Source organism: Tenrec ecaudatus, chromosome X (genome assembly GCF_050624435.1).
Source record: "Tenrec ecaudatus isolate mTenEca1 chromosome X, mTenEca1.hap1, whole genome shotgun sequence".
In the NCBI taxonomy this organism is placed as follows: domain Eukaryota; kingdom Metazoa; phylum Chordata; class Mammalia; order Afrosoricida; family Tenrecidae; genus Tenrec; species Tenrec ecaudatus.
This window is the reverse complement of record NC_134548.1, coordinates 42,859,799-42,883,649: the sequence shown is the minus strand read 5'-3', so window position 1 is coordinate 42,883,649 and position 23,851 is coordinate 42,859,799. Positions and strand designations below refer to the sequence as shown.

The 23,851-nt window shown below is 42.7% G+C and overlaps 1 protein-coding gene across 1 annotated transcript in view; it reads right to left on the bottom strand.

The window, feature by feature from the left end:
- Positions 1–17,791: 17,791 nt before the first annotated feature.
- The window catches only part of TSPAN7 (tetraspanin 7), a 139,208-nt gene continuing 133,148 nt past the window's right edge, over positions 17,792–23,851 (bottom strand). Inside the window, exons 7-8 of the mRNA XM_075538750.1 lie at positions 19,192–19,271; positions 17,792–18,731 (exon numbers count right to left, since the gene is read on the bottom strand). Coding sequence (XP_075394865.1) covers positions 19,203–19,271 — 69 coding nt within the window. The 3' untranslated portion in view covers positions 17,792–18,731; positions 19,192–19,202. The remainder of the gene's footprint in view (positions 18,732–19,191; positions 19,272–23,851) is intronic.

Sequence of the window (23,851 nt, the reverse complement as noted above, 5' to 3'; positions counted from 1 at the left end):
TGTACATACATCAATTGAGCAAAGCACCCTTATACATTCGTTGCACATTCTCATAATTCACCTTCCACTTGGGTTCCTGGAATCAGCTCGGTTTCCCTTTTTTCCCCCCCATCCCCCTCCCTCCCCGATCCCACCCCTGGTCCCTTGATAGTTTATAAATAATTATTATATCTTATCTTACACTCCTCGGCGTCTCCCCTCACCCGACTCCCCATTGCCCATCTCCCAGAGAGGAGGTTACACATAGATCTCCGAGATCGGTTCTCCCTTTCTACACCCCCTTCCATCCTGGTGTCGCCACTCCCATCACTGGTGTTGAGGGTAGAACCTCATTTTTAAGAGACCGAGAAGCTATGCAGACTTCCCTAGTAGTGCAAATGGCAAAAGCTCTTGGTTTCCTGGTGGAATTCTTCATTTTCTGGAACCTCACCTTTTTGTCCCCCTTGTTTTTATCTTCACCTCTTCTTTAAAAAAAATCATTTTATTGGTGGTTCGTACAACTCTTATCATAAGCCATACACACATCCATTGTGTCAAGCACATTTGTACATTAGTTACCCTCATCATTCTCAAAATATTTGCTCTCCACTTAAGCCCTTGGTATCAGCTCCTCATTGTTTCCCCTTCCTCCCTGCTCACCCATCCCTCATGAACCCTTGATAATTTATAAATTGTTATTTTGTCATGTCTAATACTGTCCGATGTCTCCCTTCACCCACTTTTCTGTTGTGTGTCCCCCAGGAAGGAGGTTGTATGTAGATCCTTATAATCAGTTCCCCCTTTCTACCCCACCTTCCCTCTACCCTCCAGGTATCGCCACTCTCACCACTGGTCCTGAAGGGATTATGTCCTGGATTCCCTGTGTTTTTGGTTCCTATCTGTACCAGTGTACATCCTCTGATCCAGCCAGATTTGTAAGGTAGAATTGGGATCATGATAGTGGGGGTGGGGGAGGAAGCATTTACGAATTAGAGGAAAGTTGTATGTTTCATCGTTGCTACACTGCACCCTGACTGGCTTGTCTCCTCCCCTCGACCCTTCTGTAAAGAGATGTACTATTAACTACAGATGGGCCTTGGGTTTCCACTCTGCACTTCCCCTCATTTACAATGATATGATTTTTTGTTCTTTGATGCCTGCTACCTGATCCCTTCGACATCTCATGGTCACACAGGCTGGTGTGCTTCTTCCATGTGGGCTTTGTTGCTAAACTGGAGATTGGTTTGAATACAGCCAGAGGCACCTTGGAAGAAAGGCCTGGAAATTTACTTCAGAAAAATCATGTCTTGAAAAACCTATGGAGCACAATTTGTTCTATTCTTGACAACCATTGGATTGCCAAGAGCCACACTTAATTTCCCCATACCTGGTTCAAGGAGCTATGCAGGACCAGGTAGCATTGGCCTTGGAATTGAGCTAACTCACTACCTGGCTTGAGAAGGCCATTTCAGAACCTTCACAGTGCTTTGCTTGTGATCTCAAAACTGAGGATTCAGGTTGTGGCCATTCCAGAAAAGTGCCCTGTCCCCTAGAATTCCATCTCAACCTGGGCCTGAACATATCCTCCAAACACCATCACAACTTAGAGGCTTGTGAGGAATAGCTTCTTACTGGTGGCCCAGGTATGTGATATGAGAAGGTGCTATTTTAAAGTGAAATAAATTAATTGAAGTTGCCACAATGATGAAAATGATTATTTCAGAGCCACGATGAGATGATCTGCTGTAGATTTTCCCGGGATCGCGATGCACACTTAACACTTGGGCTTGACGTTTATTTCTATTCCTTTAGTCATAACCCTTGACCCCAGGCAAATCGTTGCATCAAGCAAGCCCTATTTTTAAGGCTTTTCAAACTTGCTGTAACTTTTCAAGTTAAAAATTTGAAAAAGGTAAAGAAGGTCTAGCTTTGTACCTCGTAGTGTGGCCACATACCCTATCTCCAAGCCACTATCTCTGTCAGCCCCTACCCCACAAAAATATTCCGAATTCTTGCACTCCGAGCATTTGAATATTATTTTTCTTCTCATTACCATCAAGTGAATGCTGACTCATAGCATCCCCGCCCTCCCCCCCACCTTTGGGGGTTTCTCAGATTATAACTGTTTAGGGAAGTAGAAAGTCCAGAATTTCTCCTGTGGAGCTGCTGGTGGTTTCGAGCCCAATGTGTTAATAATTTTAAAAGCCTTAATTCGGGTTTCAGTAATTCCTCTCAGTTACCTTGCCCTTCGTCACTCCCTACCAGTCCTCCCATCCCCTCCCTCCACTGGTTTTGAACCACTCATTGTTCCCTTGTCCCTGTGATGGCCAACACCTCCTCCCTTCCCCTATCTCCCACACTCTCATGTCCCTCCGAGACCATTGGTCCAATTATTTTCTTCTCACATTGTTTGTCCAGCCTATCTTATCTAGGTGGACCTGCAGATATAGTAATATGTGCATACAAATGCAGATGGCTTTAACAGCACCAGCACACCAACATGTGTGATCATGAAGGGCTGAGGGGACAAGGTTTCAAGCAACAAAGGCGAGGGAATCATCATCATGAATGAGAGGAGCGCGTGATGGGGACCCAATGCCCATCTGTAGACAGCTGGACATCCCTTGCAGAGGGGTAGTGGGGAGGAGATGAGTCACTCAGGATTCAGTGTAGCAACAATGAAACTCAAAACCTTCCTCTAGTTCTTGAACGCGTCCTCTCCCCCAATTATCATGATCCCAATTCTACCTTGCGGACCTGGTTAGGCCAGAGGATGCACAGCGGTGCAGTTGGGATCTGGAAATACAGGGAATCCAGGACAGATGAACCCCTCGGGACCAGCGGTGAGAGTTGCGACACTGGGAGGGAAGGGGGTATAGAAAGGGGGAACTGATCTCGTGGATCTACATGTAACTTCCTCTCTGGGGGATGGGCAACAGGAAAGTGGGTGAGGGGAGTCACCGGGCAGTGTAAGATAGGATAGAGCATTAATTTATAAGTTATTAAGGGTTCGTGAGGGAGGGAGGAGCGGGGAGGGAGGGGGTGGGAAAAAAGGAAAATGAGCTGATTCCAGGAACCCAAGTGGAAGGCGAATTTTGAGAATGATGAGGGCAACACATGTATAAGGGTGCTTTACTCAATTGATGTGTATATGGATTGTGATAAGAGTTGTATGAGACCCAATAAAATGATTTATATATAAAAAAGCAAAACCCCCAAACCCGACTGCTGTTTGGTTGATTCTGACAGCCACTCCTGTGTGTCAGACTAGAACTACACCCCATATATTTCACAATGACCGATTTCAAGCAGTAGATCACCAGGTCCCCAGCCCACCCCCACTTCCTCCCAGGGATCTCTAGGAGATCTTCACTGGCCCCTCCAGTCTTTCAGGTTATCAGCTAGGCATGTTACCATAGGCACCAGTGAGGACCTTTGCAAGGTGAGTAAGCAATGCTTCTCCTCAGCGATTTAAATAGTTGAATGAGATCATTTGAGGGGGAGGATTGTGATAAGCTCCATTAATCATTGGAATAATTTTGTATCACTGTAGTTGACCAAAGCAATGCCATCATTGTCCACCTCCCCTCCCTTACTCCCCCCCCCGCCCCAACCTGCCACTTTTGTTCTATGCTTTTCACCTAACATTGAAAGGATGAAGAAGCTAGAATCAGGAAGATAAACAGAGAAGTCTCAAACTGGGTCACCATCTCAAAGACCTTACTGTGTAAAGATTTGCTTGGAAGGAATCAACCAAGAGTAAAAATTATTGGGAGGATGAAATTATATTAATCTAAGTCAACATCACATGCACAGTAAGCATTCTGTTATTGTTCTGTTTTTTGGGTATCATAACTGCTGGGCTTGGAAGTTCGTGTTTCCTGAAAGCTTCAATACCTTCATGTATTAGTCCAGAGATGAATAGCTTACCTTTCAAGGTATCAGCTTCCAAAACCCAAATTCATTGCCAACGAGCCCAGTCTGACTCACACCAACCTTGTTGCCCAGCGCGAAGTGGCCCGGTGGGTTTCTGAGACTGCCACTCTGCCTGGGAGTAGAAAGCCTCCTCTTTCTCTTGCAAAGGGGTGGATGGTTTCAAACTGCTGACCTTGCAGTTAGCAGCCCAATGCATTACCCACTATGCCACCAGAGTTCCTGGCTCCCAGCTTAGCACCCCTGGCAATACAATCATCAAGTGCTTGGCTGGTAACCGGAAAGGTTGGCAGTCAGAGCCCACCAGTGACTTGGTAGAACAAAAGATCTGGTCATCTGTTCCTATGAAGGTGACGGCTTAGGAAACTCTCTGGGGCAGTGCTACTCTGTCATATGGAGTGCCTAGTAGTCAGAATCACAGGCATGGCACACAATTATGGGAAGCATGCCTGTCCGGCAACCCCAAACTCCCTGGAGTCTGCTTCTTGAGTCTGCTTCACACACACCTTCTGACTCAGCTCTACTTGAATCAGGGTTAAAGTGACTTCAGGGCCATGGACAAGGTAAGACGCTGGGATTTAAAATTGGAATCTCTGCTTGCCCATTCGTACTATTCAGTGCTCATTAAGAAGAAGAAGGAATGAAAACGCCTATGCAGCGCGAATACCTGACACCCCATTTCTTGGAGGCAGAGAGGACCCTGCTCACGGAAAATCGAAAAGACTCACTGCCCTGGAGTCGATGCCGGCTCATGGCTACCCTTTAGGACAGGGCAGAACTGCTCCTGGGGGCTTCCAAGGCGGGGGCTCTTCACTCATTTTTCTCCTGTGGAGCAGCTGGCATCCTCTTCCAAGTGGTCTGTCTTTTCTCCCCTCCCCCCAAGCCCCCCCCCCTGTTGTTGGCTGTATGATTTAATGAATACATAAGGCCATTGGATTTATCGCCTTCAGCAGCGTGAGCTATTCATGTGGATCCCTCCCTTGGAAGAATTTTAAAGATAAATGATTGCACGTGATGACATAAAATAAATTTACACTGAATAGGGTGAGTAGCAGGCAGGTTAGTCCTTCGACGTGCTCTACGGCGGTAATCCCTGGTGAAGAGGGAAAATCACTGCATACTAATGTGGTCCCCTTGCTTTCCAAAGCAGCTGATACATGATCCCTCTGCTGGAATCCAATTCTCAGGGCCCTCGCCTTCTCCCAACCTACTTACAAGAGTGGCCAGTCTCCATTCGTGATGTGCTAGCTTTTCTGGGCAAAGAGGATGTTAGACTGGCTTGGCGAGACTGTTACCCCTGCCCAGTGGCTCTAACTGATAGATTTACTCTACAAACCTGGTTCTCCAGGTGACCAGGAAGCTCCTATTTGGAGGACTTGTTCTGTGGCCTAAATCAATGTTCTCAAACTTGGTGGCACATCAGGAATATCTGGGGGAGATTTTAACAATCAAAATGCCCAGTCTCCCTTTCAACACCCCCTCCCCCAAAACTAACCTAGTTACCCTTGAATCTTCTGTGACTCGGGACATCCCTAGGGATGGAAACAGAGCTCCCAGGTGATTTCAAAGTACAGTCAAGTCAAAGAACTCATGGCCTAAAAGAGTACAAGGAGTCTGTGACTTATGACATATTCAAGTTATGAAGAACTGCATAACAACCATGTTTTCTTTATTAAAACTTATTTTACTAATATGTATGTCTCATGATAGATTCATAAGTTTTTATACAATGTTTCTAACCCCCAAAGACAAATAAAGATCCAATTTATAAATCTACAAAAATATTTATAAAGATAATAAAAGGCTACGGTAATGAAAAAAAAATCTAAAGAGGTATCGACTTAGGGCCAAACCTGCTCAAGAAAATGTAGCTCCTGATTCAATAGGTCTGGAACAGGGTCTGAGCTTCAGCTTGTCCCACAAACTCCCAAGTGAAACCCATGTGGTGATGCTTAGAGCACACAGTGAATAGTTTTGATTTTTCCTCATTACCCTCTTAATCTAATTCAATGATTTTCAGACTTTTTTTTGGATTGGAGCTATGAAACTCTTCAAATCCAATGTCATTGGAAAGCCCCATCTATACAATGGGTAGGATTGGAGTGGTTCTATGGATGAAGAGCCTGTTCACGAAGCTAACTAACAACATTTACAGAATTCCCATGCCTGTCCTGTTAATATACACATCACAAATATCAAGATGCCTCCCACTTGGAGTTTATTCTTGTTTACAAGAAAATATAAATGAGTAGAGTTTAACTGAATTTCTCGAAGTGGATTCTGGGACGTAATTTGGGGAAGATTTCCCACCTTCTTTCTATAATCGTGAATGGCTTGTTTCCGCACACTAACACTCACCTCTTCCCACATTATCCAGCCTATAGCCTACAGTGCAAGTCTGACTCTGGCCTACTTTTAAATGAGCCCAGATGAAATGTTGTCAGACTCATTCCTAGGCTCACTCATTCAATGAAAGGTCAACCGGTTAAAGCAATATCACCTATGCCACCTGGTTTCATTTCTTTCTTACTCTGGGCACTAACAAACCTTATTCATCTAAATATTTATTATCAGTGAGCTTCTGTGGAAGCATAAGTTCTATGATGGCAAGAGACTCTTCTGCCTTGTTTCCACTGTAGTCTTGCACTCAGAACAATGCTGGACATAGGCTGGATACTGAATAGTATCTATAAAATGTGTACCCGAAGATAGTCAGTGCCCCCAACCCCCCCATGTCCTGCTTCTTTCCATGTAAACCAGACTGGTAGAGACCTTGCCAGGATTTGATGTCTAAGTCAGATTCATTCGTATCACTTTGGGTTTCTATCTTCCTTTCAGCTCTGTTGTTGGCAGCTGCACTGGGAAGATCCTAAGCAACAAAGAGTTATGCACTGGGAATTTGAAGGTGGAAGTCATTGACAGGTAGATAGTCATTGGAACAACAGGGATGGATAGAATGGCCCAGCAGAGGAACAAGGAGAAGACAAATTCAGTTTGAACTCTCATGAACTCCATGTCTAAAGAAGAAAATAGCTTCACGTTCGTCTCTCAATATGCTGCACACACCCGTGCAAGCGGACGATTGTAAACCCCTTCCACAGAAACAAGGTTTCTGGACTCCTTATCATTCTGGAGGGCTCAGTCTCAGAAACTCCCAGCAGCAGTTTCACTCTGCGCTATAGGGTCACTATGAGTTGGCATCGACTAGATGAGAGTGAGTTCCATTTTTTTGTTTTGGTTATTTTTTACTATTCTGGAGAGTGCTTGGGAATTTACCAGTTTATCATGGCCTCTTAAAAATGTAATACTTTTTGCTATGAAAAATTGATAAAGAAAACAAATATAGTATGAACTGTGATAAGAATTGTATGAGCCCCTAATAAATTGTTAAAATTAAAAAAAAAGAAAACAAATATAAACACCACTGCTCCATTTCTTCGACTGTCTCAACCATCCATAATTTCTATATTATAAAAGAATGAATCGTGGGGCATGCGCCTGGATTAAGCCTTGGCTGACTCCCCTCTGACCATGGACCAGGCATGTGAATAGCCATGCTAACATGCAGAGTGCATTGTCAAGTGGATGGTTGAAGATGCAGGTTGGTTACACTCTAGCATCCTACCATTTGATCTCACTTATGATACATTTAAATTTTTCTAGTTTTTAATACTTTCTGCTTTATTTTCAATGGATGTTTTTATGTTTCACTTTGTTATTCTTGTTGTTTGTTTGTAAATGAATTTCTATATATGAAGTCCAGAATAGGTAAATCTGTAGAGACAGTAACTGGATTAATGGTTCCTTGTGGGTATGGTACATGAGGCTGGGGGGGAAATTGGCGAGCTAATAACGATGAGTACAAGAATGAAGACAATATTCTAAAACTGGTTGTGGTGATAATTGTACAACTCTTCTTGATGTGGTTGAACTACTGGATTGTGTGTGAAGTGAATTATATGTCAATAAAACTGTTGGGAAAAAAGAATGAATTTTCTGAAGATATGTGGTAGTGCAGAACGGAGAATTTGCTAGATATTTTCCTCAAATGAAAATCTAGAAATGAGCAGATCATCCAAGACAATGGGAAAATATCTTTTATATTTTTGACAACTTAACTACAGTTGGTATTTCTGACCATTAGGAATTCTGAATTCTAAAAAATAATATTTGAGGCGATGATGTCAAAAATGTTTTGGCTAGTCATGAAGAAATGGAAAACATGAGACTAATGAGAGGGGAGTGTAAACTTACTTGTCAAATGATCCCATTCCTTCTGTTAGCTGGGCCATATGAGACCCAAAGGGAAGCAAACCATATACAATTGTGGCAGCAGCCTTGAAGATGACCCCAATGACCCCAAGATCCTGCTAGTTGTACCCTTGTGTAATCTTCTCCCCTTCTGCCTGGACTAGACATATTGACCCACTTTCAACAAACAGAATATTGCAGAAATAATTGTATGCTGTCTCCAAAATGAGGTTTAAAAGATTGTTGCTTCAGCCTTAGGTCCTCCCTCTCATGCTCTTTTGGATTGTTCATCCTGGGTCTAGCCAACTGCCAAGTCATGGGGTAGCCCTCTGGAGATTTCCCTGTGACAAGGGACCATGGCCAAAAATTCACTGAAGGAACATGGAAGCTGACACTTCTCTAATTTGAGCCTTCAAATGAGACCACAGCCCCAACTCATAGCTTGACTGATTCCTCATGAGACACTTTGATCCAGAGACCCCTAGTTTAGCTACATTCTAATTCCTGATCCACAGAAATGGATAATAAATGTTTGTGAATTTAAACTTATAAGTGCTGGGGTCATTTGCTATAAGTAATAGATTATATAACAGTATTCCTAGAAGATATTATAGAGGCTTTTTTTACAAACAATTGCATTAATTTGGATTATTCCTATAGAAAGAGTACTAGCTTTTACTATCTGCTATATAGATAATCATGAATCAATACTGTCTTGTGGCATTTTTTTATTCTTCACATATCAAGTGGCATAAACCCAGCAGGTCTTCAATTAATTGTTTTATTAATCATTTTATTGGGGGCTCTTACAAATATTATAACAATCCATAAATCAGTTATATCAAGCGAACTTATTCAGATGCTGCCATCATCATTTTCAAGATATTTTCTTCCTACTTGAGCCCTTTGATATTAGCTCTTCTTTATTCTCTCCCTCCCCTCCCCTACTACCCTCATGAACCCCTTTATAAGTTATATATTATTATTTTTCTTATCTTACACCATCAGATGTATCCCTTCATCTACAATTCTGTTATTCACGCCCCCCCCCCCCAGTCAGGAGGGTTATGCATCCATAATTGCTATCCGTTCCCTCTTCCTTTCCCATACCCTCACGGAATCATTACTCCCATTACTGTTTCAGAGGGGTTTATCTATCCTGGATTTTGTGTATTGAAAGCTCTTATCTGTACCAATGTACATAAACCAGTCTAGCAGGATTTGTGAAGTGGCACTGTGGCCATAATAGTGGCAGGAGGAAGCATTAAAGAACTAGAGGAACGTTGTGTATTTCATCGGTGCTATGCTGCACTCTGGATGCATTGTCCCTTTCAATTATTTTTTTATATATTTATTTCTCCCTGGAATATGATGCAATAGCATAGATCTTCAGTGCATCCATTATCTAGTACTGTTTGTTACAGAATCTTCCTAGGACTAGGAGGTGTTCACTTATCTGTTCTAGGATCTTATCAGTGTTTATTAATCTTTTTTATTTTATAATTTACATTGTAGATTCTGGTATGAGACAGAGGCCACTATTTTCTTCCACAGGAACCACCATTCTGTAGAATGTTGACTATAAACCAAGATGCGAATCCAAATGAAATCATACTAATGCTAGTCAAGACCTGTCGAGCTACTTCTTTTTAGGGAAGTGGGAGAAACTAACATACCCATGAGATAAAAATTGTGACATGTCAGCTGGAAAAGAAGACATGAGACCAACAGGGAATGTCATGGAATTCTAGAGAGAGAAATACAAAAAAAGGTAAATAACTGAAATAAATGGAGGCATTGTATGCACATAATATCAGTTTAGCATCTGTCATGTTTAACTACGTGGAGTTAGCTCATAGGTTATTCCTAATGAAATCTGATAACCTATGAAGAGCTTAGTTCTGTGCCAGTCACTGTGGGGCTACAGAGGTGGGGTTGCTCTCAACAACACTACTGACAGACGTTATCACCTGTGAGGGAAATTGCTTACACATGAAACAACTATAGACCTACAGAGAAACTTGTAATGCATGGCAAATTGTAGAATATACCTTGTTTCCCCCAAAATAAGACAGTGTCTTATATTAACTTTTGCTCCCAAGGATGCTCTAGGTCTTATTTTCAGGGGATGTTTTATTTTTCCATGAAGAAGAATATGGTACACATTTTTTGTTTATTGTTTTATTAAGAGAGACCTCATACTTCCTGTCTGCTCCAGCTGTATGGCAGCATGTGCTGCTAGGGTCCAGAGTCCAGAGTTACGGCAGCTTAGGGGGCACCTTATTTTCGGGAAGGTCTTATTTTCGGGGGGATGCCTTATATTTCAGTGAGAGACAAAACTATAAGTAGGTCTTATTTTGGGGGGATGTCTTACTTTCAGGAAAACAGGGTAAGTGCTGGCAACAGCACAAACTGAGGGGGAAAATGCAATCACACCCAGCAGGCAGAATCTCCAATACAGGATAAAAATATTTCAAGATGAAATATACATCTAAAGTCATAAAGATGAATGTCTAAGAGGCAAGGGAGGAAATTTAAAGACATCGATTCATATGTTGTACTTCATTAATGATGATTAATGGATGAGGGTGGGGTGGGATTAGGAGGGATACTGGACCCAGTAAAAGCCCCAGTGTGTGCAACAATTAAGCACTCAGCTACTAAACCAAAGGTCAGTGTTTCTCACCAGGACTTGGGACCTGCTTGATCCATTTCAGGTATGGCCTACAAAGTGAAATTGGAATATACTCAGATGTTTAAACTTTGACTTCAGTGGAATGATGACTGGAATGGGAAGATGGTGAGTTAATGGCCTACACTGGAAAATTCAGAAGAAATGTAGTGAGCCCTTTCAGGAGCCTAATGTAGAGATGGAATAATTGGCAGGACTGTGGTTACTTCTACTCTGACTCAATAGCAATGGTCTGGGTTTGGTTTGGGGGCGGGGGGGAGCAAGCCACATCCAAAACAGCATGATGGCTGCCATCTTGGAGCCAGGCACCAGTTTCTGATTCAGCAGGTCGAGAGAGATGATTGCAGTGTATATGGTACCCTTGTTTCCTAAGAGAGAGATTACGCTTCTAGCAGGGTATTGATGTGTAATTTGTCCCGATCCAGGTATCATAGTGGTTCACCCCCATTTTACAAATTGGGGTCAAATCCAGTTTAAACCAGTCAGAACTGGTTCAAAGCCCTGGTTCTAATCTGCCATAGGAGAAAAATGTGGCCATTTGCTTCCATGCATCTTTCCAGACTTGGAAACCCTGTAGAAACTCTGTTCTGCTCCACAGGGTTGCTAAGAGTGGGAATCAGCTTGATGGCAACAGGTTTCACTTTTCTGTTTTGTAGCCTTTCCTCCAGTACCTCCTTCCATAAAGAGTGTAGCTTCATGACACCTTTGGGGGCTGATACACGTTACCTTTCAGGCTCACTATGCGACAGAATCAACTCAATGGCAATGTTTAAATACTCTCCAATACGTTGGGATTCAAGAGTCAGGAGATACAGCATTGGGCCCACACTGAACAACAAGCCGGATCTTGGAAACTTGTGTCTATTCAGTGACACCCTGGCCCCCCCCCAAAGAAAAACCACCCTAACTCACTGCCACAGAATTGATGCTGATTCACAGTGAATCAATAGGACAGGGACAATTGCCAGTAACCCTGCAGTGAGCCACTCAATGTGTAATCAGTCCACCACCAGGATGCCTATTCAGTGAACAGAGGGATAGAAAGAGAAAAAAAAAAACACAACAACCTATAGAATAACCAGGTACAGGTAGTGTGGGGCCTATATCTATACTACGTCTATTGTTTACGACTCCTCAATACAAAAACTGGCCCTGGACCAGAAAACTTCCTAGGGTGTCTGGCTAAACAAATCACTGCAAGGACGATTCCATTAACCCAGATTACATGGTATTACCACAGGAAATCTACACTCCAATCTAAATGTAGTGTGGTATCTTAGATTGAATCTTGGAACAGAAAAAAAATACATTGGAAGAAAAGCTATTGAATTCTCTTAAAGTCTGGAGTGTAGTTAATATAACACAGTACCAAGGCTGATTGTGCCAAGGTATGACGGGAATATGTTAGCATTACATATGATTGAAAAGCTATTCTGAAATAAGTTTATTTAAGACATCTGACTGAAAAGTTTGCTTACAAAGATTAAAAGCCCATGAAAACAAAACAGGAGCTACAGCTGGAAAATATAACATACAAGAAGATTCTCGCCCCCAATCCTCATTAACATGGAGTTGATTGTGACCCAGAGCAACCCTATAGGGCAGAGTAGAACTGCCGCTGTGGGTTTCTGAGGCTCCAGATCTTTACAGGAGCAACAAGCCGCATCGTTCTCTTCTGAGTGGTGGTGGCGTTGACCTTGCAATTAGCACACTCTGACCCATAATCCACTGCACCAGGACTGGATAGGGCAGAGGTTGTACACTGGTGCATATGGGAGCTGGAGGCACAGGGAATCCAGGGTGGATGATGCCTTCAGGACCAGGGGTGTGAGGGGTGATGTTGGGAGAGTGGAGGGTGAGTGGGTTGGAAAGAAGTAACCGATTACAAGGATCCGCATGTGACCTCCTCCCTGGGAAATGGACGGCAGAGAAGGTGGAGAAGGGAGACTCTGGATAGGGCAAGAGATGACAAAATAACAATCTGTGGATTATCAAGGGCTCATGTGGGAGGGGGAGGGTGGAGGGAGGGGAAAAAAAGAGGGCCTGATGCAGAGAGCAAATGCTTTGAGAGTGATTAGGGCAAAGAATGTACGGATGTGCTTTATACAATTGATGTATGTATATGTGTGGATTGTGATAAGAGTTGTATGAGCCCCTAATAAAATGTAAAAAAAAGAACGAAAATGATTAGGGCAAAGAATGTACAGATGTGTTTTATACAATTGATGTATGTATATGTATGGATTGTGATAGGAGTTGTATGAGTCCCTAGTAAAATGTTAAAAAATAATCCACTGCACCACCCATGCTCCTTGCAAGATTAGCACCCAAGAACTCGAGACAATAGAATATCTAAAAGGATTTAAAATGACTGAGAATGATCAGAGGCAGGGTGAGAAACCATAGTGAAAGGAAAATCCACTATTGAAAAAATATCAGGCTTTCAAAATTATGTGATGAAAACTGGACTGAAAATCCGAACAGAAAATTAGAGACATTCGAAGAGACCAGTAAGTTCGAATGGAGGAAATTATCCAGGAGGCTCTACAAGAAATGAAGACATGGAAAATACGGGAGACTCTAAGAGACACAGGATATAGGACTAGAAGTGCATAAGACATAAAGAAGAGCGTCAAAGAACATTTTAGAGGCGACCAGGGAGAAATGACGCTACTAGGGTGAAATGAGATTCTCAGAAAGGGAATTAAATTTATCAATAGTAATAATAAAAGGCTAGAAACACCTTGAGCTACCAATCTAGGAGGATTCCCTGGTGGCACCAATGGTTAACACGCTCGGCTGCTACCCAAAAGGTTGGAGGTTGGAGTGAACTCACAGGCACTTCAACAGGAATGCTATGAGAACGAACTGATTTGATGGAAACCTGCTTGTTGGGAAGCCATGGTGGTTCAGTGGTAGATTTCTCCTCCCCTCTTATGCAGGCCCGGGTTGGATTCAAACCCAATGCACTCCATGTACAGCTTCCACTTGTCAGTTGAGGGTTGCGTATTATGACGGGCAGTCTGGTGGAGCAGTGTTTAAGTGACTCAACACCTGCCCCCCCCCAACCCTCTTCATGGAATAGGTGACAGTCTGCTTCCATCATGGTGTATAGTCTTTGACATCCTATGAGGCAGTTATCTTCTGCCCTACTATGCCGGAATCAACTTGACAAGATATTTCCCCCCTTTTTAATGATACTGCTGAATTGGTTTCAGCAGTGCTTCCAGATGCTGAGGGGCTAGGAAGAAAGGCTTAGTGGCCTGCTTCTGAAAACCAGCCAGTGAAAATGCTGTGGATTAAAATGGCCCAGTCAAGCAGATGGCGCAGGCCAAGGCAGTATTTTGTTCTGTTGTGCATCGAGTTGCCAGGAATTTCAGGGCAACTTGCTTGTATATATATTCATCAAAATTTACTACTAAATGTTCATGTCACAGAAGACCAAAGCACAGAACTTTACAGAAAAGTCTTTTTCCTGGATCAAAAGGAAAGTTCCTGAAAATGATTGACCTATGAAGAGGGAACATCTGAAACTGTGGGGCAGTGTGACCTTGATAAGCCTCTCAGGGCTTAATCCATGGAGATTTTAGGCTGATAAATACTGTAGTTAGACTAATTACAGGTTGTTTTACAGAGAAAGTCACTGTTTTTGATCCATTTGAGAACAGCTCAATTTATGCTTTTACTGAGATTTTTTTAAAAAGGGATGACTCATTAAAAATTTTCAAAGAAAAAGATTGCAGATAATATACACTACCTATTAGTGAAATGCTCTTTAGATCGTGTCAGGATTTTCACACTTTCGTACAAATTGAGGCACTGGGATGATGAGATTGTAGGGCATTGTCTCTTCTCTAGATTGAGGTTGTTCAACGAGGGGAGAAAAGCAAGAAAAGAAAATGCTTACAAAGGAGAAAGGATAGAAACAGAGGCTCCTGTGTTTTGAAATGACATCCAGACTTAAAGGCTGCTGAACTCTTTGCATTTCTTTCGGAATGTTCAGCCAGAGGCCTAAAATAAGACGTCATTTCGGCAGTCAACAATATATTCTGTACATGATAAATAATTCAAGCTCTGGACATGTCCATCATCATCATAATATAAGGACCCAGACCCCATGGCCTGATGCTATTTCAGTGGAGTACAAGTGAGAGCGCATGAGGAATGATGTGTCAGTGTGTAAGGTGACCCACTTCATGTCCCATGTGGGACAAGAGATACATAAAAACAAACAAATAGTGGTAGTTACATGTTTTCAATTTGAGATTTTAATAGTGAAGGGGTAGAGTTTAGTCTATCAGGTCGCAGCTTGATGACCTCATTTGGAGGCACTAAGGAGACAAATAGCTTGCTGGAGATGGGACACACGCTCATTCCGTGAAAGACATTCTAGCTGAGAAGATGCATGGAGTTATGCTAGTGCCCTGAGCTGGAGGAGCCACATAGAGACCCCTGCCAGTGTTGGATCCATTGCCACTGCATCCACAGACTTTGCACCCACTTGGCTGTTCCCTTCCTGCATTCGGTGTCATTTCATGAATCTGAAGAGGACTCTATAGATTGGTATTGGACATATGGGCTACTATTGGACTTATGGACTTGATCTGGACTGGGCTGGGACATTTTCTCAATATTCACTGCTCTTGTATATAAATCTCTTTTTTATACACACACGAGTCTCCCAGGTTTTGTTTCTCTAGTCTACGCATACTAACACATTATGGTGCCAGGAGTGGCATTCTAGAGAAACAAATTATAAAGATGGAGAGTGCATGTTTGCTTGACCTCTCCCTCATGGTAGTGCTTCTTCTTTGTCTAGCCAGAGGTCAGACATGTCCATGCAGTTTACTGGGTTGTCTTCTGGAAAGAATATGGGAAGTTAAAGTTTTGAATATTTTGTTTGCATTCTTTGGTTAGTCCAGTGTGAAATGGCAAAAGTGAATGTGATTAATCTATATTTTGAGTGCAGAGGATAAAATGGCCCTTTGAATTTCTCAGAGCTGCTTAGGGGAAATGGCTGACTGAAGGTCAAAATGGCTGACAGCCCAGCTCTGGCTTGATGCTCTCAGAGGCCTAATCCCATACTTCGTACTAATAAAATAGTCCAGGTATTAATATAAGCTGAATAAAGATTGAACTTGACCGCTTTAAGAATTGAGTTTAGTATCTGATTCTACTTTGTTTACATTGATTTGTTCTGCTTATTATTGTTGACATAAGGATTTATAGAAGTGATTATTGGGAAGTATGAAAGCAGAGAGCTTGTAAGCCCACTTGCCTGGAGCCACTACAATTTGATTTTTCAATGGGTTTTGGAGACTCCTGCAAAGGCTCTGAAAAAAGTAATCCCCACCCAGTGCTTTGGAATACTCAGGACATTTGCATTCCAAGATACTTTTCTAGGGGTCTGTTGACAGACTGAAGGAAAAAAAAACGTTGGCTTTTTGCATCTTGAACTAGTGGTTTTTGTCAGAGGCTGGAAAACATCTGGATCCATAAAGAAAACGCCTCTTTAGGACTGACTGTTAAAGGAAGCCTGTGGGTAGGCTGAAATGCTTGCTAGGTGACTACCTGGATCCACTTGTTGAGTGGAAGTGAGAGATATGCAGCAATAAAGAGATGTGTTGAATCGGGCCACTGACACCCGTGGACCTGGTTTTTACAGGAACTAGGGAAGATGAGAGCAGGTTGACTGGTCTGAAGTTTATGATCTAGCCCAAGGGGGCTAGACTTGTTGAGAATTTGTGATGGGGCCCATGATCTAAAGGCAAGGTGGCCAATGGACACCCTGGTGAGGCTAAGTAAGGCAGCCCACAGTGAGTTGACCAGAAGCTGACCAGATGAAGGTATTTGAGTCTGTGAACTGGTGCATATTGCTGCAGACTTTATGGATGACCTGTCCCTATTTGACTTGGCTTATGGATGCAGACTTCACCAAGTTCCAACTGGAATGAAGATTCTTCATATCAAAAAATGATTTTCTCCTCAGAGCACTGGGTTGACATAAGTGGCCAGTATAGAAATTGGATACCCAAAATGGGGCAGATGAAGGCATGAAGTGGCTTGCTTAAAAACTTTCATAGGTAGAATATATTCATAGCACTATGTTCATAGGATTATGGTGTAGGTACTCACATAAGTATAGGATATATTTGTTTTGTTCACTTATAGAATGTTATGCTTAGATGAGGATGGCACATATTGAATTGTATGCATTTTAGTTTTATCCTGTTAGGTACACATACGCTTTTATTATTGTTTGTTGGAAAATTATATATGGCTGAAGAGTTGTGTCAAAGTGTCAAAATGACAAGGGGTGGTCTGTGGTAGTTACATAATCTTTTGTCAATTTGAGACTTAAGAGTAAAGGAGTAGAGTTTAGCCTGTCAACCAGGCCACAGCTTGATGACCTCATGTGGAGGTGCTAAAGAGCTAAATAGCTCACTGGAGGCGGGACACACGCTCATTCCCCTGGGAGACATTCCAGCTGAGAAAACACATGGAGCTATGCTAGTGCCCAGAGCTGGAGAATCCACGTGGAGACCCCTGCCAGCGCTGAGATGCTTACACTGCCACTGGATCCACAAGACTTCCCACCCACTGGCCTGTGATCTTCCTACACTCAGCGTCATTTCATGTGTTTCGTGAGTCTGAAGAAGATGCTATAGATTGGTATTGGATATATACGCTAATATGGGACTTAAGGACTTAATCTGGACTGGGTTGGGACATTTTCTCAACATTCAATTGCTCTTATATATAAAGATCTTTCTCCTACACATAGGAATCTCCCTGGATTGTTTGTCTAGTCTAGTCAGACTAACACACAATCACACAAAAATATCCAAACTTCACACGGCGTGAAAAAAAAAACCCCAAACACAGCAGTTTTTAATGGCTCTATTTATTAATACGTAGATCACAAGTGTCCACAATATCAAGGCATTCTTGTTTGCATGCTAGACAGAGGCATTTTTTTAAAGTTCTTTTGAAAATATTCTGACTTTTGTTTTCCCCTCACACTCATTCTTAATTTTGATTTGATGAGGCCCTCCAGGTCTGTGATGTCAATGCAAGAAAGTACAGAAAGGAGAATTTAAAAAACAACGGTCTTTTCACAGGAAGCAACAGCACAGCGTGGTAGTCAGAGGACTATACAGGTTTCCACCGTGAGTCCAGGGGCTGCTACAATGTTTCCACCTACCCAGGTCTGTGACGATGAGTCAGGAGGCCACCTAAACTCAACATCAATATCCCTCATGCATGACACCCGCTTTTGTCCCCATCAAATGATAATAACCAATGTGTTTCTCTCCAGGACCTGGGCCATCTGAAGAAAGTATGAAAGAGCCTTAGTAAAGGGAAAATCCAATGAAACACAATTAAGTCAAAAGAACAGATACTTATCCTCTGTTTAACTATAGGAAGGTACATTTATTGATCATAGTAAAGGGTAAACAGGAGCCTCCCACACTACATGCAGGGCCAATGGGGCCAGTGATAGAGTTGTAACCGGTCACCTACACCTCTGCTGTTGGATCCAATATAAGTGGAGGAATTGGCTGGCACATACAGAGCCTTAGGGTGGGTGGGGGGTGGGGGTCCACTAAAGACTAGCTGCAGAGGGGCCTGGTTACACTCTGGCACAACAGGGCTTCACAAACTGGAACACTACACATAATTTGGGTTGAAAGGTGGTGCAGAGACTGTGAGGGAGGATTGGTTGCACACTGAGGGTGAAGTGGAGGCTGGGGATAAAGGTGGGGGATAGGGGTGTCAGGGTCATATATTTTGTTCTAAAATTCTTTGGAAGTCTTTCAAAACATTGCTGCAGTTCTTTTATAAACAGGTCTCTGAGTTCATTGTTCTTGAAAGACTGAGGAAGAAATTAAAACAAGTGAGTGATTCGACGTTCTAAGGACTTAGAAAAGGGTAGCAAACTTAAAAGAGTATTTAAACAGCTTTACACAATAGCAATTGTCGGACCTCCTCCCCAGCACCACACACACACAACAATAAGATTCTGTCTTGGGGACGAGGGCCACTCAGATCAGTTACATAAGTGACCAGGCAGGACTCCTGTCTATTTGAAGTAGACTCTCTCATAAGAAGTTCTGGGTGGCACAAACGGTTAGGCGTTCACCCAAGAGTTGACAGATGGTGGCTTGAATTGACCCAGCAGCGCCTTGGAAGACAGACTTGCTGATCTGCTTCTATGAAGTTACGACCATGGAAACCCCAAGGCACAGCTCCACTCACGATACGGGGGTGGGTGTGCAGCCAGTAGTTGGAACGGACTCAATGGCAGCAATTCAACCCTCCTCATTGCCACTTACCTTCCTTCTCCTTACACCATCTCATACTGATTGGCCGTGATGAATCGAGACAAACAGCAGGCCAGCAGCATGCCAATCAACTGTTGTCAGGAAGACAAATGGAAATCTCAAGTCATTAAAGGACACCTTTCTTGGGCCCCCCGCCCCTTGCACAGATGCAATGTTTGACAGTCAAGAGCTTCTGCATGTGAATGAAAAAGGTGCACCAGAGAAACCGATCAGACCTGGTTTCCACTGTGTGATAGAAACTCAGGAGTGGAACCGTGAGTGTAGGGCCAACTGGAGACTAGGCACCTTGCCGTGGAGCGCCAGCTCTAGCTCACCCTGCCTATTGGAAACCAACTTTGGTCACTCAAGTAGTGCTAACATTGACTTACAGGCAGTGTTGTTGTGTTTTTTAAGTAACAAAAAATTACTGGATATCAACTGAAGAGTCAAACTGTAACTCAGAGCTGTAAGCACACTCACTCAAAAGATGTCTCACTCAGCATCATCGGATGCTGAGAAATCCATCTGTCCCTACCTAACAGCAAATTAGTTCTTGCCTTGAGGTAAGACATTATTCATGACCAGTTAAGGCTGTCATTTATATAAGTCTTGGATTCTGAGAACTAACAGAGAAAGGCAAGAAAAGAAAGGGAGAAGTGGCACTTTGATTAGTTTCTCATTATTTATAAATAATGTAGATATTTTAGACCCAGATAAGCCCATCTCCTAGGTTTTCAGGAGCCCCACATCAGCAAGTCACAGAATACTGACGCCAGTCCTTTGCCTGCCTTGATACCTCAAACAATTCTTATTCTGCTTATTAGAAACTAAAGCTCCCATTCATGAATCTGGAGGACACTGAGCCTAAAACCCTGCAGCTTCTCTGTCCCCTCTCCCTGTGCAACTGGGGGCATGTTTTATTGGATCAGAGGTGGGAATGACTTTAGAGAGAATCTCTCCAAGTGTTGGTTCAGGACCACAGGCACTAGCATCACGTAATTCTTTTTTAGAAATGCAAATTCACAGGACCCCACTGGAGACCTGCTGGATCAGAAATGCCAGGGGTCAGGATCCAGCAATTGAGGTTTTAACAGAATTCAGCTCCTGTTTACATGGCAATTCTTCCATGTTCTACTCATCTTGTTCACCTAGTTACCTTTATCTTACTGATCAAACACTTGAGATCATTCTGGGTCCTTCTGCTGGTCAGTGCAAGGCAATCTCTGCCTAAGCTACTGGCCCATTAGATTCCTGTCTAGTTGGGTCCCTGTCTTGATGAAACCCCTGATTCTCACTTTCCTTTGAAAAACTAAAATTAGGCTATGAATTCAGCAAGGCGATTGTTTTTCCTTACCTAAAAGGTTACAGGTAACAAAGTTCATAGCCCAATTTTATGGAACCACAGCTCTAACCTGTAGAGCACTGTGCCAGATGAGAACCAGAAATCTCAACGAGGCAAGGACATTGGGCCATACAGCACATCCCCCGTTGACTAGAATTTTCTAATGACATGAGAACCCATCTTATACTCTCAAAATCAGATTTCTGTCAAAAAGCAAGTACAAGAATGAGGACTTTCACTTATATCACATTATTTAACCCTTATGACATCACTATGTGGCATTACACCAATTTTCCAAATAAAATGGGTTAGGGAAGGTTAAAGAACCTCCCCCAAACCAGGCAAGTAAACCACAGAGTGCTAAAGGTTATACCCACCGAATCCACTATCCAAGAATAGCCATTTAGATCCCTACTGTGATCCTAAGTCCTTTCCCTTTCTGGAATCATTCTGTTCTACATCAGTTATTCCTTCTGGCCTTCTTTGAATTGCAACCTTAAGGCGACTGGAAGCTATTTTTAATTACTTTTCAAGTTCCTTGAGTGCCCTTCCTTTCTTTCTAAGGCGTGTTCCTTTGCTTTCTTCTCATTGACCTAAGGTGTTTTCAGCACTTAAATTAGTCACTATTGCACTTCATGGTTGACAGGGTCCTACAGTTAGTGTTCATCTCCATGGCTTGTCAGGAGTCACACAGCCAAAATTCTTTAGAACACGCGTGTATTTGTAGCGAAGTTCTCTCCTTGCAAGGAAACAGCCATGATGGTTTGACGAATCACTCTTACTGATAACTTTCTCACAGATATAACTTAAAACTTTTTTTTAAAGTTAAAGAACAAGGCTATTTGGTTTGAAACGTATATTTTGTATTTCTGAGGTTTAATATATCTGTTTTTTTCTACCCATGGGAGTTTTCTCTAAATTATTTTTTAAGCCTCAAGAGTTGTTTTTCTACAAAAAATATTCTAAATGGAAGTACATATAAGCTACATGAAAACAGTATTTTACATAAATTAGCTTTTATTTCAGATAATTCTAGAGGGAAAAAAACCCCAAGGATTTAGGATATGGCAGATGTTCTGAATTATTCACAGGGTTACTAATCTCAAATTTGCTATCAAATTTTTCTTCATAGTTGAGAGAGAACTTTGATCTCTCATTTTCATACAGACCATGTTGAGAGAAAGGGCGAATCATCCCATACTTAGTACAAATTATTACCAGATTATGACTAGTCACATAATCAGACAGAGTGTTCTGTTTAAAATGAAGCTTCTTCTTGGGCCTGTATCAGGACACAGAGATTGCGTGCCATGAGACATAATGAATTTGTAGACAGGACAATCTGGCCTCATTTAAGCAAAACCTTCCTTCGGTTAAATATAGAGCCCTGGTGGTGCAGTGGTTAAGTGCTCAGCCGCTAAGTGGAAGGTTGGTAAAATGAATCTACCACCTGCTCCTGGGGCGGAAAGATCTGGATCTGCTCCAGTGAAGCGGGCCAGGCTTGGAAGCCCTACGGGGCAGTTCCAAATGGACAGGAGGGCTGACACAACAGCCCTGTACCTGTGAAGATGTTATGTTAATGATCCAACAGAGAAACAAAAGAAAGCTTCCTTTCTCGGCCATCTCCTACAAAGGCTATCAAAAGCTTTGTCCTGTCCTCAGCATTAAAAAGGTAAATACATCACTGTAGGGCCACCACACAAACTGCTGGCCTCTGACTTTTTATTCCAGCCAAGCCCTGGGCTCTGGGGAGGCCACCTAGGGGATGAGGTAGGTACAAAACGTAAGCCTTTGACAGACAACATTCTTTGTATTCCACTGACCCTTTTAAATAAAAGCCCCAAAGAGTTTCCATCAGGTACTATCTGAAGCAGGGGCAAGGGTGCTTGTTAGACTCACTGCCTAAATGTTTAATATAGCAGACCAAGTAGGGCAGTAAGAATTGGAATCCTGGTTCGACATTATCTGGCCAGCCTCAATTAAGCCACTTCTCCATCCCCCTCTGGAAACTGTTCTATGCCCCCCATGTAGGACGGTAACATTTTGTGATGTTTAGGATGAATCCAGCCTAACAGGCTCCAAGTCTAGTAAAGCTTTGTGTCTGTTTACACTGGGTACACAAGTGCTAAATCCAGAGGCCCAGGACTGTCTCTTCCCGCTGCCCACCAGCCTCCCCCTTCCTCCGACAGCAGAAGGCTGAATCGAGGCAGGAAGCAACACTATAGATTAAGCAATACGAGAGTCCAAGCACTCAACAAGATGATCTGTGAGTGCTATGCTTCTTTAAAAAATTCCTTCATGAGCAAACGGTCAACCAAAAACAAAACCAAACTCTCCGCCCTCAAGCCAATGTCAACTCATAGCAACCCTATGGGGCAAGGTACATAGTTTTCTCTCCGAGACCGGCGAGTTCGAACTCCTGACTTGGCGTTTAAGCAGGAAAACGTATAACCACTATATCTCTAGGACTCCTCAAATGACAAGTTAAGAAAGCAAGGGAGCAGAGAAACTAGATTCCTGGAAACGGAACAGCAAGAACAGAAATAACAAGAGTTGACACCGTGTGAAAAATGTAGCCAATGTCACTGATCAGATTGTGAGAACCTAATTTGCTAGGCAAATGTCCACCAAAATTCTGTTATATACATATATTACAGAATTTGCATGTGTGTGTACATGCACGCACACACGTAATTTTATTTATTTTTAGAAAAAGAGCCCAGACCCAAACACCTATGGCCCCTGGTTTGCAGACCATGAATGGGTGTGTGTATGTGTGTGCACAGGGGCATATGCGCTCCATACCCACTGTCTCAGCACTCTTTGAGTGAAAGACTGGCTGCCACGCGTGCAGGGCACAGGTGCTCTATCAAAGACAACTTAACCCTTTGCTACAGATTTATAGGTCAGTAGGATGGCCCATTAGCTACAGACAAATGGGCTTTTTCTTACGAAGGTAAAAGTAACTTGAATTTGTACAGAGAAGTATCAAATGCTGGAAAGAGTCCAGAAACAGAGCTCAAATGATTTAAATTAGCTTATGGGGTCACACATTTTTATACAGTCTCTTAAGAGGCTAGACACGGCTCCATTTTCCTGTGCTCTGTACCACACCTTTCATCTCTGAGCCAATTTTATCTAGCAGATGAGAGCAAGGGGAAGGAAAGGAGAAGAAAGAGGGCCTGGCTTTCTTCTGTCTACCTCAGGAGGGCCTTCCGGCTTTATTAGGGGAATGCCAAGGCTCCTCCTCTGCAGAGGCTGACATGAGTAAGATGCACATTTGCCAAGTTTCACCGTGAGGCTGCTTCTAACACTGTGGCTTCTGGTCAC